Source organism: Dendrobium catenatum, unplaced genomic scaffold (assembly GCF_001605985.2).
Source record: "Dendrobium catenatum unplaced genomic scaffold, ASM160598v2 fragScaff_scaffold_1220, whole genome shotgun sequence".
NCBI lineage: Eukaryota > Viridiplantae > Streptophyta > Magnoliopsida > Asparagales > Orchidaceae > Dendrobium > Dendrobium catenatum.
This window is the reverse complement of record NW_021319682.1, coordinates 4,578,386-4,592,196: the sequence shown is the minus strand read 5'-3', so window position 1 is coordinate 4,592,196 and position 13,811 is coordinate 4,578,386. Positions and strand designations below refer to the sequence as shown.

The following is a 13,811-nucleotide window of genomic DNA, read 5'->3' as shown; positions in this document are numbered from 1 at the left end:
TATAAATAAGTTAACGCTTTTGGGAACGAGTCATTAAGGTTACTAGTGGGTTAGGTTCAGATTTATCTTTTTGACTTTTTTATGAAAAGAGTTGAGTTATGATTGATTTAATTAATGTTAAGTCAAATTGAGATTTATTGCTCATTAATCTAAAATTAAAAAAAAAAAATCAAAGTTGGAATTTATTTTTTAAAGTTATATTTTGCAAAAAGATATTGAATTTGTGAATAGCATTTGACAATTAAATATTAAAAACACTTCATTTCAAATATATATATATATATATATTATAATGCCTCTAAATCAAATAAATCATTTTTCAACAAGAGGTCATATTTGTAACAATTTAATTATAAAAATAATAACATTTTACATACCTAACACTCAAAATACTTGTATTTACACATCTCACATCCAAACTTTACTTTTTACTGTTATACCACCTAAAAGCCCTAACACTCACCAAATACAACACTCCGTTTGCTTCCGTCAGAAACCAGTTCACAAAAACAGCCTTTCGTGCGGGAAACCTGTTCGAGTGGCTCTCTCGCGTTGCTTCTCCCATTCTCTCCTTCCCATTGGACCGATGTAGCTCCCCTTTTTTGTCTTACACAATTGAGCAGCGTGTTCATCGCTTACAAACCGAGCATATTTTTGGAATGCTTCCAGATTTTTTGAAAAATTTTGTCTACTTTGAATGCTAACAGTTTTCTCTCCAGTAGCATTCCACGACATTGTCCTATTTTTTGAATGCTACATGTTTTGGAAGCTAGACCAATTCTTCTATTTACATGGCCTCACAAATAACTACTTAAAAGAGCAATTGTTATTCATTCAAGAGACACATCCAACAGGAAGCTAATTCACCAAAAAAAATTCGGCATGGACAAGACAAACAATAAACAAGAACATTGATGGCTGCTGCTCCGGCCCATTCCGTGAAGAAGACAAAGATATTCCTCACCAAACACCACCCTAATTACACCCAACATAGATATGATAAGTTCTGTAATCTATAAAGATTAGAAAGGAAAAAAATAATAGAGAAGGAAGAAGATGAACAGTAGAAATGGAGATTGGAGCGGCTCCCTTCTCTCTCTTCCATCAGACTGACGCAGCTCCCTTTTTTTGCGAAACAGGGCAGCGACACCTCTTAACGGGAGCAACGGAGTGTTGTATTTGGAGAGTATTAGGGCTTTTAGGTGGTATAACAGTAAAAAATGAAATTTGTGTCTGAGATATGTAAATAGAAATGTTTTGAATGTTAGGCATGTAAAAATCCCATATAATATTTATAAGACCAAAACATAAATAAAAATTCAAAGACATTCATATTTAATCTGCCCATTTAAAATAATAAATAAATAAAAGACACTCATATTAGAGTTGAAAGAAAGGCATCTAAGTTTGTTAAAAACAATTAAAATACATATTTAAAAGTTATTTAAAAAAAAATACTTTTCTATAAACAATATTTTTAAAAAATAAAATTATCTGCCACTATAATAATTTAATTCATGTAAATTTTTTTTTTCATTTATGACCTTATAAGATTGCATTCAAGAGACTCAAAATTACATAAATGAGATTTATTTGTAATTCCAAACAAAACACCCACTCTCCACTTCGACACTTCGATTGGAATTTACAAAGGGCTGCTTCCCTTCAATCAAAAACCTTGAGGCCCTTATACTCGTCGCCGGCAATGGCTGATTCCATGACATCCACTGGATTGATCACCCCCGCCCCTTCTAGAAAAAGCTTCATCAAATTCTTCGAGAATCCGCTGACCAGCGCCACTCCCGGCTTCGTCGCCGGCACCGGCGTCGCCTGTGAGCTCCTCAGATTCCAAAACACAATCTCTGGCACCGCTGATTCATATCCATTCTCCTTAAACTTCCTACAAATCACCTCGTAATCTGTCTCCCAACATCCTCCACCCGCCATGTCGAACTCCATATCGCTGAAAATAAAAATCCTTTTGATCATCTTTTCAGGCAGCAGCTTCCCTTCAACCGCCACCTCAAGCAATCTATCAAACACTTTCTGCAAGTCAGTATTCATCCCCCATTCCATTTGTCTTACAAAATTCGTTTTTTCTTTGATGGTCGTTCCCTCAATCTTATGAAGCTGCGGATTTTCGGAGAATGTGATCACCCTGCCTTTCCACGGCTCGTCGCTGAGCTCAGAAACGAGTAGACCGAGGGCAACGCAGACTTCCATGGGTATTCCGCACATGCTTCCTGAGACATCGCAAACGGCGATGCAGTTTTGCAGGCGGCCATTCGCTGCCATGTCTGCCACCATCCGCCGCCACTGAAGCTCTGCAACCTCGTCGTCCTCGCCGGCCGCAGCCGGAGCCAGAATTTCGTGCGGGAGGAGCGCGCCGGCGGCTATTTTGGCCTTGCCCTCTTTCACTTGATCCAAGTATTCGTTGAATCGGGTTTCGTCGTGTTGCTCGAATATGTCTTTGTAGTTCTTCATGGCGACGGAGGGGACGCGGGAGTAGGGAAGGGAGTCCCATTGTCCGGCGCTCATGTAAACTTCGGGAATCTGGAGGGCGCGGCGGAGGGGTACGAGAGCCCGGCGGAGGCGGTCGCGTATGCGGTAGGCGTAGTGGGCGTCCTCAAGGGCGGCGAGATCGGGATCGGATTCACGGGGGAAGAGGCGGCGAGCGATGCTTTCGCATAAGAGAGTGGAGCGATCGAAGCAGGTGTCGAGGGAAGGGCACCATTTCGCCGCAAGGGATAGCTTGCCGAGGTTGCCGGCGGTGAGATGGGAAATATCGGCGGCAAGCATGGTTGCGAAGTGTTCGGAAACACGGTCGTGGAGGAATCGGTAGTGGGGATCTCGATTATACCGATCGACGGCGCGACATGCCATCTGATTCCTCTTCTTTCTTCTCAGGGAGGCCGCTGAATCCATTTCAAGCTTCACACGGGCGAGTTCTGCGGCGAGGCGTTCTTCCTTCGTCCCCTGTTTCTTCTTCTTGTTCAGACCGCGGGTTTTCTTGATCCGGCGGCTATGCTTGCGTCGGTTTGCTCGGGCACCGTTAGCAAGCTTGCGAGTGTCGGGGCCGTCGATTAGGCGGTGGAGGATCTCCGGCAGGTCTTTGAAATACCCGAATTCGGCGATGGAAGGGAGATTGAGTGCTAGGGTTTTAGGATGGTGAAGGTGGAGCCAGAGAGCAGAGGAGTAGAAGCTCTCGCGGTCAGATTTTCCGGTGCCGCGGACGCCGCGGAGTTGGAAGACGAGCTTCAAGGCGGTGAGAGGATCGCGGTCCCAAGCGGCGGAGAGGAGGGTGGTTACAGTTTCCCTCGGACTATCCGGAACGACGTGGAAGAAGAAGTCGAGGTGGGGATTCCCCGTGCTAATAAAAGTCGGGGATGCGTTCTCGGTAAGTCCCATCAACGGGCGGTTTTCGCCGGAAGAGTTGAAGCTGGTGTCCATGAGGTCAACAAATGGATCGCCGGTGAGTACTTCCTTTTTCTCAGCTGAAGAGGAGGGAGAGGGAGGATGGCGGATCTCCGGCGGACCGAGAAGACCGCCGGCGACGGAGGTTTGTGCTGCCATTGAACCGAGTCAATACAGTCTGATGGGGCTATAGAGAGCGGAAGGTGAATGAGGCTTTGGGAAATGGGACGTGGCTTTTATAGGGGTAAATTTTTTTTATTTTTCTTGGCCACAACGCAACCGCCTGCATTAAATTATTATTTTTTTAAGGCCGGATAAATGTATGACTGACACCTTAGCACACCACAATTTTTTTTTAAAAAATATTATTTATTATAAAATAAAATTTTATTTATTAGTATAAAACTAATTTAGTCAAAATATGATTAAATATAGCATTAATCTTTAAGAGATATTAAGCTCCTCAGAATATCAAGAGGATTGTTTCATGATTAATTATTTTGTGCGGATGTGAAATATTATAGGAAGATCAATCAGAATGTGTCACGTCATCTTTTCGTTCGGTACTGTGACTCGTACTGCTAGCTAATCGAGATCTGCATCCGATTTCTAAACAGAATAATTTCTTGCTCTGAGGGCTTGGAATTGGGTGTATGGTGGGACTATTTCAAAGCATGCATGCTAGCTGCAGTTGTACGATTGAGATTGGAATGGTAAAAATAAAGAACTAATTACAACTAATTACATTTGACTAAGGAATAATTTCAAATTTTTATTCTAATAGAAGACTATTATAGATTTCATTGTCTTGATTATTTTTTCTTTCATATTTGAATCATCTTCTTGACTTGATCTTTAACTCTTGCGCCTTATTTCATGAGATTATGTCATTGTTTGGGTAACTTTTTTATTGCTTCTTAAAGCAGTTTTCTAACACAAAAAATTTAAGGTTTCGCTTGGGACACCTTTTTTATTGCTTCTTAAAACAGCTTGCTAGTAAAAAATTAAAATTTTTGTACAAAAAAAGTTGCTTTAAGAAGCATTAAATAAACTGTCTCAAATAAAACTTAAATTTTATATTAAAAAATAGTAAGAAAACAGTTTCAAATGAAACCTTAAATCATTTGCTAAAGACACCTGCTTTCGAATTCAGGATGCTACTTTGAAGCACAGGATTCAACAAGCAATCTTTTACCAATAATATATATATATATATATATATATATATATATATATATGTATCATTTATTTCCATTTTTGGTGATATTGCTGCATTCACAAAAAAGGGTTGGTCTCTTTGATTTGCCTTTTTATACCATCTTTTCTGTGATAGATACCTCCTGCTTTGTCAAAAAAAAATGCCTGCAGCTAAACTGGACATTCAGATGTCTACACAACATATTTAATGATTTGAAATTTCCTAACTGGAGGAAAATTTTTTTGCAACATCTGGTTTGCATCCTTGGACGGTCGTTCGGCAACCAGGACTGCAACAGCGACACCTTGATGGTCTACTGCTTTTGCTTTAGGCAACTAGTGTCTATTCGTTTGGCTTAGTGGTTACTCATGATCTGGGCTTTGATATCTGTTAGATGTAGACCTATTTTCCTGAGTCCTTTTGTAATTTTTATTCTCTTTACTTTCTGTTGGTATAGTCATTTTACTTGTAATTTTGACTTACTTGTAACTCTTTGGTGATAAATATATGGGCTTCTGCCCCCATTTTTCCCAAAAAAAAAAAGATTGTACTTCATGGTCATTTGATTTATTTTATGATTATTGCAACTTAACTTGATATATTGGTTGGGAATTTTAACTATTAATCAAGATGTTAGCTTATCTTAATTGGCCTAAATGTTATTAAAAAAAATAATAATAACAAGAATATACAGTGTCTCAAAGATTATGAGATCTCTAAATATTTGAAGTATTTCATTCGCTGTTCTTTCTGTGGAATTTTTCTCACATTTCTGTACAAATGACAAACTTTTCTTCATTTATTAATTAGGTTCTCAGTGTGTTCCTGTGGTCCCCAAATTTTTTCACAAGACTAGTCACTTGATTATGTATGTAGTTTAATCTTTCTATTCATTTACATTATTTTTCATTTTTTTTCTTCTTTCATTCTTCCTAATTTCCTTATCTCAATGGACCTCTAGATCAGAATTTTTGTTAATTTGGGCTTGTGGGCTTCGAAAATTCGCGCCCTAACCTCATTGATGCTTTCAGGGAGTTTAAACGGGTTAAGTTCCGAGGTAAATTTTGGGAAGACAGATTGGGTTTGTAGATATGACACTACCTAGAGATTTCGCTTTTATTTTGCAAGGACTTTATGATATGAGTTCTGGTTTCCTATAGGCACAAGCCCCTATAGTTAATTACCCCTCCCAATAAAGGGAGGACATTTGTTTAAGGCTAATTGTCAATCCGATAAGTAGAGATACATATATATGGCATATATAGTAGCAACATTCGTTAGACGTTTGGAAATTTAATATTTAAAATTAGAAATTAGCCACCTTGCACTTAAAGCGGGTGGTGGGGGAATAGATGATAGACCAGATCAAGATCTCATGATTTCGTCATCCCAAGCCATCTTGATCTCTGGTCTACTTAGTCAGAGGAGGTAGTCGACCCAACTTGATAAAAGGATCATGGTTAGTAGCCATGGGTTGCTTCGTCCAAAGCCACCTTGCACTTAAAGGTACTATTGTAGAAAAGGGCTTTGTACCATATATATCATATCATATTAATTCACATCTCAAGAATTTAGAGTCATTGGTGAGCATACGGGCTCTGACCATGACCGTAATATAGTGGTGCAATTTGGTGGCGAACCACTCGGTTCTGAGGGCCCCAGTCATAATTTTTTACCTCAGTGTCATTTGACGGCAAAATTACTGGTTAAATGACACATGCCGCATCCTTACTGGCAGAAGAATATTTGAGAATAAATACTAGTGATGTTCTCGATCAAACAATACTCTTTGCGAGCTTTGTCCACCTCGGCAAATTATTGTGGAGGTTAGATGGATTTTTGCTCTAAGTGCTTTGTTGGTTTATTTTAATTTTAAATCTTTCAAATTCTGGTAGTTTTGGATTTTATAGGTATTTGGGTGAAATTTTGGATATTTGAAATTGACATATTCGGTTGAGATTTGCATTAAATGTGGCCATCATCAGGATAATAGGGTCATTTGAGAATTTCATTGACTGGACCTTGTCGACTATATCTATTGGTCGATAGAGGATCAGATCCATTATAGTTTGTTCATTTCCTGATTCGCACAGCATCCTTAGATGTCATTTGCGTAAATATGACACGCTCGTTGGGGCCCATGCTGGTGTATGATCATGTATGTTTTCACTTGTGTTAATGTGTATACATGTCGAATGTGTATGTATGGGGGCATTTTTAGGGTATTTGACGGGTCTTCTACAATAGCTCAATGGTTGAACTGAGGTTCAGTCATACCATATTTGAAAATATTGATTTGATCTGGCTTTCACTCCGCAAAACTAGAATTGAAATTGATAGGAAACTCCCTAATTTCACCATCATCATCATTTTCTACTGTTGGCTTAAGTAAATAATCAATCATTTCAACTTTGGATAGATGCATCCTTACTAATTCCCTATACTTTGAAATCAGGGGCCACCATTTTGAAATGATAACTGTAGCAATTGAAGGCACATCATACCGTCTAGAAGAGCCATGCAAGGTATCCATTCTTAAAATAATTGTTGCAATCCTTGAGATGATTAGAATTGCAGGTGTACTTTCTGCTTATAATCGTGAGTTTAGGCCACCAAGCTTTGCATTAATCTTTAACAACATATTTATTAAATATTGATCATTAACTCTAATAGGCGCAATGCATTGTGTGTTGACATTCACTTGGCAACTCTATTACTTGCGTTGTAAGTTATGTTGAGAATTGATATTCATATGCGATTGATTGCATACACCTTTATATATTCCTCACTTGCGGACTTCACTCTCTTTTTCGCACAATAATGTTGATTATCATTACACTTATCATGTGTCCCTATGGTGGATCAATGTTTCTTGCAAATTAATCTCACAAAGGTGGATTGATGTGTTGGTCTGCATGTTGGCTAACACTGACTTTAGGGGAAATGTCTTAGTGCTCACTGCATGTTAACCTTCTTCATGTGTAGGAGACTCGTGCATTGATGAATGTTTGCAAAACGAGCATATTTATAGAACGACCTGCATAATCAAGTGGCCATTATCATTTGTTGGCCAACTTCTCTTATTTATTGTTGCTTATGAGCAATTCACTAAGTTATTTGCAATCTTTTTATTTATTTTTCTTATGGATGAGTCATGTTGAATGCTGCAAGTTCTCCACTTGCATGTCTACATTTGATTTTTTATTGAATAATCAAAGTTGCCAACCAATGCTTGCTTGCCACCAATCCCTCATGAATTCATTGTGATGCTCACTTGCTATTTGATTGTATTTTTATTTTAGATGTCCAATTGAAGTTCACTTCCCTGCATACTTGCTTAAGTTTCATCCTTCGTCGTTCATTTAAATTCAAATCCAATGTTACTTTGTTCCAATTTGAGCCCTTTGTTACCATTCATTTGAGCTGAAATTAAGCTCTATTGAGTTCAAATTCCTTATAATTAATTCATCTTAATTATGCTCAAATTCAAGTTGACTTCATGTTCATTTTAGTCTTGTTCAATTCAAGTTCATTGTAATCAAATTTGAATTAGGTATTTTATTTAATCATTTAAGTTTGTATTAGTCCATTTAATTATTCAAATCAAATCCAAATAGAGTCCCCTATTTTGTCTAAGTCTTGTGCATCTTCAGGCTGAATTTTGACAGCCTCCCGACGTCTCCCCCGTTTTGGAGAAACTATGAGAAATTTGGTCATCCCACCACGCTATGAGAGCGTACAAAGTAGGTGTCGGGTGATACTGCAGTCATATATCTTCAATCCCACCACACTACGAGAGCATGTATGAGGCTTCAAAGTACAATTTAATTATAAAAATCATTTTTCAACAAGAGGTCATATTTGTAACATTTTAATTTTAATTATAAAAATATTAAAATTTTACGTATATAACATTTATAATACCAAAATATAAACAAAAATCAAAGACATTCATATTTAATCTGATCATTTAAAATAAAAGACACTCATATAAGAGTTAGATTGAAAGGCATGTAAGTTTGTTAAAAACAATTAAAATACATAATTATAAGTTATTTCTTCAAAAAAAAAATATAAACTCTATTTAAAAAAATAAATTAAATTATATGCCATTATAATAATTTAATTCTTTTTTTTCATTTATGGCCTTATAAAATTGCATTCAAGAGCCTCAAAATCACATAAATGAGAGGGCGTTTTATAAAGATGAGTGTGCTTTAAATTTTAATTAACTTGAGCAGCTTAGTGAAAAATTCATTTTAAGAAAATTTGCCATAATGCAATAATGGCAATTTTTAAAGCAAAAAAAAAATCTTAAAAACCGGACTTTGAAAATAAGATTTCTTAAGAAACCGTAATTTCATATCTCAATTTCTTCTAAAATTACAGTCAAAATAAAAACTGGATAATGAAATTCTGATTTCTATTGAAACTGAATAATTAAGTTTCCTATTTACTTCTTTTTAAATTTTCTCGCTAAACTACTTCTTAAGCGAGTACATAACATTTAAAACAATTCAAATTATCTATTTAACACCCAAATTATTATATTTACTAATATAATACATAAAATCCTCATTTTCAACTTTTCTAACCCTCCGTTAAGCCCTCGTTAGAAATCCTTCTTCCGTTTGTTCGTTTGCGCCTGGCGGGAGTTTTCCCATCCGAAGCCGTCGCCTTCTCCGTCAACCAAAGCTACAGAGGAAAAGGAAGGTTGCTGCTGTTATTACCGATTCGGTCAACGGGAAAAAGAAGTTTGTGTTGCAGCAAAGATTTGTTTTGTAGCAAGAGAAGTGTGTGTTTATAGGAAATTTTACAGGCTTCACGTGAAGCAGAACTCAGTACTGTAGATCTTAGAAAGTGCTTGTATTTTGTTTCGATTTGGATTTCGCTTTCACCGCGTGATCTTCTTTGATGAAATTGACAGTCATTCTTTAGTATTTACGACGTTTTGAACGCAACGAGATTGGACGTTGTTTGGCAGCGTCGAGCGCTAATTTTCTCGATTTGCGCGCATTTTGTCTCAATTTGAGAGTCGAATTCGCCGCCTGATCTTCTTTGGGCAAATCAATAGTGCATTTTAGGTTTTTGATCGGCATTCCAAACGCAACTACAACGTCTTGTCATGTTGTTTGGGTTTGGGTGACATTGAGTGCTAAATTTCTCGATTTGCATGAAATATGTCAATAAAGTATTGTTTGTTAATCTCGACGATGTTCAGGATGCAACGACGAAGTTCGTTCTGCGATCGAATGTCGTTTGGGTGACGTCGCGCGTTAATTTTGGGTGTAGATCGTCCCCTTGGACTTTGATTTGACTGCGATAGGTCCCCACTTAGAGGGTACTCAACTTCTTGACACCAACGGCGCAAACCATTTAGCAATTGGAGTTAGTTTGACCATTCAAGCAACATGTAACGCCGACGCACGCTACTTTTTTTTGCCGGTTTTACTCCATTTGTGCGTGATTTGATGTATAGGGGTCAACAAATATACAGTGTGAGATCTCTAAACCTTAAAAGTATTACATGTGGTTGTTCTTTCTGTGGAATTTTTCTCACATCTCTGTACAAATGACAAACTTTTTTTTAATTAATTAGATTCTCAGTGTGATTCCTCCTGTCCCCAACTTTTTCACAAGATTATCCACTTTGATTCTGTATGTAGTTTAATCTTTCTATTCATTTCCATTATTTCCCTTTTCTTCTTCTTTCATTCTTCCTAATTCCCAGTTATCTCAGTGGACCTTTGATCAGAATTTCTGTTAATTTGGGCTACACTACATTGATAACACTCCTCATAAAAAGTTTACTTAAATTCATCTGTAATTTGGGCTATATTTTCTGTAATAATTGCATCTTCATAGTAATAAAGAGAAAAGAAAACTTGCCAACTCCATAACTACTATATATCCAAAGTAAAACACACAGACTTTTGTTAAGGTGAACTGCAATTACAGATAACATAACATTTCTGCTCTGATTTCAGTCTTCAACCAAAAATTCGATTGAGAATTTCAGCTAACCGAACTCCAGCTTGAGCCAGCCTTAAATCTACTACTGGTAATCTGCTGTTGAAGTATTTATCTGCAGAAACCAGTTATTAGTTTGTTTCTGCATCATAATAGATATACAGAAAGTTTCACAGTTCATGTAACTTCACAAACCTCCTAGTTCTGAACCATTTGTGACATCTTTGTATGCCCACTCACATGCTGCACTGATGCTTTCAGACGCATATCTATAGAAAACATTACAAGTTTATGAGTTCCCTCTTGAAATGCTGCCATACAAAGAAATGTCTAATGCAGACTCGGGTTTTGTTCGGGACAGCTTTCTTACCTCTTCTTAAAATAACTTTTTAGTATAAAAATTTAAATTTTTTATTAGAAAGTTTTTAAGAAGCAGTAAGGAAGTCGTCCCAAACAAAGCCTCAGTTGTGCATATGTGGTGACCATCTCGGTCTTTTATTTGTTCTAGGTGGTCTTTTGAGCTAGATCTCATGTAATTCTCAAAAGATTCAGAGCCAACTATGGCAAAATGTATATGTAAGAGCAAGAGGACTATACATGTCAGGGCATGCGATCGCATTTCCGCTGCAACTTCGCCATTTCGAAGTTTGGTTTGACCACTTTCCCTGTAGTTTGTTTATATAAAACATGGAAAATACTACCAAAATTTGAAAGAGAATGTAGTAATTGTAAGCTTGTGCTCTGATCTCTTACTGTAATGTTCTGATTAAGATCTTCAACATAACCAGTTGCATCAGAGCTGTAGAAATCAGCTTCAGCTGTGTCAATTATGCTGCTATCCCAAACCTATATTTTCAACATATCAGAATCCCCAATTATGCTTGTATTTTACCAAGTTTATGATATTTTTCAAACTCACATGATGCAGCACTGTATTTGTTGTGTACCAGTGGACATCAATGGTGTTTCCTCCTTTATCTGAGGTATGTCCTACATGCAAAGGCTAACATATTGTGGCATAAATATTCAGTATTGTTTTTAAGTACTTTAAGAATAAGGTTATATGAATCAAAATTCAAAAGAAATTACACCTGATGAATATCTCCCATGATATGTGCAAGGAACAAGAGAGCCTGTGTAAGATTATCTGAACACAGTTGTTCAATCCAGTCAGGCAAAACTTGTAGCTACTACTATTCAATTCAAACATTTGGTTTTGCTTACATTGTCTGTTATCAGAAGAATTTCTATATGTAAGGAGTTGAGTTGTGTAATTATTGATTGCTCCTGATGCACATCTTCCTTGCACTCCATTGCTATCCTTACAATCTCCTGGAAGAAACTCATAGTTAAAATACAGTAAAAAGATGGAGTAAAGCATCTAAATAGTCCCCAAATGTTTTTACTGTGCTCATTTTAAATCCAGATTTGATAATATCACTAAGGGCATCTCGAACCGAACTCTAAACTCTTGAAAGGCATCGCTCGCGAGCTCCAGCCGAACGGTAAAACTTCCGCTATTTGGTTGCGGGTGAACAGTGGGACGCCAATATTGACGTTACACTGTTCATCTTCGCCATTTTTCTGTCTCTACCGAACTTACCGAAGAAACTCGCGAAAGAAGAAAAAAACTGTTACCTTCACAAAAGGGGGCAAAATGGAGTTCGACTAGAGATGAATCACAATATTTTTTTAGTTTCATGGTATTTTGGAGTGAAAAATGAGATTTTTGGTTGGAGATGCCCTAAGAGTAGGATCAATTTGATCCAAATTTGAGACAAAATTGACCACTGAATTGATCTGGTACAGGGATGAAGAGGAAGAGGAGAGAGAGGGGCTTACTGCTATAATTGTAAGAACAGCTATCATCTGGTACATCAATGTAGTGGAGTTCAGAAGACCAAGTGTAGATGAACTTTACACGATCAGCCCAGGAGCATAAGCTACTAAGATTGTTCTTAGCATAATCTGGTAGCAGTTCATTTACAGTATCTGCTGCTGCATCATTTAATCGTTCCTGCAATTCAACCACCATTTTTACTTTACAGTAATTGCTAACTGTTGTTCTGTACAGAGATATATTTCTGAAGAGTTTCAGCTAAGGAACAGACTAACCTGAGCTATCTGGCAAACTATGTAATGACCATCAGTTCCCCATCCATGGCTTAGAGCTGGAAAGGAGAAGACGATAAGAAGAACAGATATCATCTGGAAGAGCTCAGAAGCCATGGAAGGAAGGAAGGAAGAGAGGCAAAGTTGTGTGAACAGAGAAGTGATATTTGATGCAATATATAGATATACGTAAGAGTCTAAATCAGCTAATAATAATAAAGTAATAAATGGGAACAGATTTACGGAAGAAATTCGGCTTTGATAGTGAAAGCAATGAGCAAAATATGGGAAGAAGAAGCTGTGTAATGGCGACGAAATTGGTAAGAGCTGCTTTCACACAAGCAACGGTTTTGATAAATTTTTATGAATGTTTTTTTGGTAAGGTTTTTTTTTTCTTAATTACTTAATTTATTTTTAAATTAGTGTAATATAATCAAATTAAAATAAATTTAATGATTAAAAAATCATAATGATTTAATTAATTTAGAAAATTCTGAAACTTTTTTTTTCAAATTTATTATTGATCTTGTGATGTTTTGTTTATTATAATTAGAAAACTTTAAAACAATTTATAAATATCGTGAATTTATTGTTATGATCCGCAGTTGAATGAAAGTTTTTTAATTTTTTCTCATTAAAAAATTAAAAAGTTTAAATAATATGTCAATTTTTAATTTTTTTAATTGTAATTAAAACTTAGGCTAATACATTTTATTATTTTAACAAAAAAAAAAAAAAAATTGCCCAAGTTTCATTTCTAATGTGTGCATTTCACCAAAATAAAATATTATATTCAAGCTAATCTTATTTAGAAAAAAATTTCTATAAGATATCGTAATAAAAAAGTCAAATAAATTAAAATAAAATAAAAAATTATTATAATTATAATTTTGAACTGAATATTCTAATCAAAATATTTTTATTCTAATTTTATATTTATATACGTGTTAGATAATATTCTATTCGTATCTTACATTATTTTTTAAATGGAAACAATAAAAAATTTAATCATCTCAAAAAGAAGATTAAAAAGCAAAAAAAAAAAAAAGTTAGAACACATGCACATATGTGCTTATATCTCTACAAATAGTCCATTTTAATATTCAAACATTTATAT

At 36.1% G+C, this 13,811-nt stretch overlaps 2 protein-coding genes across 2 annotated transcripts; both read right to left on the bottom strand.

Annotated features, from left to right (window-relative positions):
* Window positions 1–1,574: 1,574 nt before the first annotated feature.
* LOC110100310 lies at window positions 1,575–4,327 on the bottom strand. The gene has a single exon (XM_020827755.2). The coding sequence runs from the start codon at window positions 3,571–3,573 to the stop codon at window positions 1,666–1,668; it is 1,908 nt and encodes a 635-aa protein (XP_020683414.1). The 5' UTR covers window positions 3,574–4,327; the 3' UTR covers window positions 1,575–1,665.
* Window positions 4,328–10,411: 6,084 nt separating this feature from the next.
* Window positions 10,412–13,126, bottom strand: LOC110100308 (endonuclease 2). The gene is made up of 9 exons (XM_020827751.2): window positions 12,698–13,126; window positions 12,425–12,599; window positions 11,807–11,914; window positions 11,674–11,729; window positions 11,502–11,585; window positions 11,336–11,428; window positions 11,180–11,247; window positions 10,778–10,851; window positions 10,412–10,697 (listed from the first exon to the last, which is right to left on the bottom strand). Exons 1-9 carry the CDS (start codon window positions 12,809–12,811, stop codon window positions 10,603–10,605), a joined length of 867 nt encoding a protein of 288 aa, XP_020683410.1. The 5' UTR covers window positions 12,812–13,126; the 3' UTR covers window positions 10,412–10,602.
* Between the last annotated feature and the right edge of the window lie 685 nt (window positions 13,127–13,811).

Bases quoted from the DNA above. Each gene is read 5' to 3' on its own strand.
- LOC110100310 (XM_020827755.2), bottom strand. From the start codon at position 3,573: ATGGCAGCACAAACCTCCGTCGCCGGCGGTCTTCTCGGTCCGCCGGAG.
- LOC110100308 (XM_020827751.2), bottom strand. From the start codon at position 12,811: ATGGCTTCTGAGCTCTTCCAGATGATATCTGTTCTTCTTATCGTCTTC. The intron at 11,429-11,501 runs GTGAGTTTGAAA...TTGAAAATATAG, and splicing joins CAAATACAGTGCTGCATCAT to GTTTGGGATAGCAGCATAAT. The intron at 10,698-10,777 runs GTTTGTGAAGTT...TGGTTTCTGCAG, and splicing joins AAATGGTTCAGAACTAGGAG to ATAAATACTTCAACAGCAGA.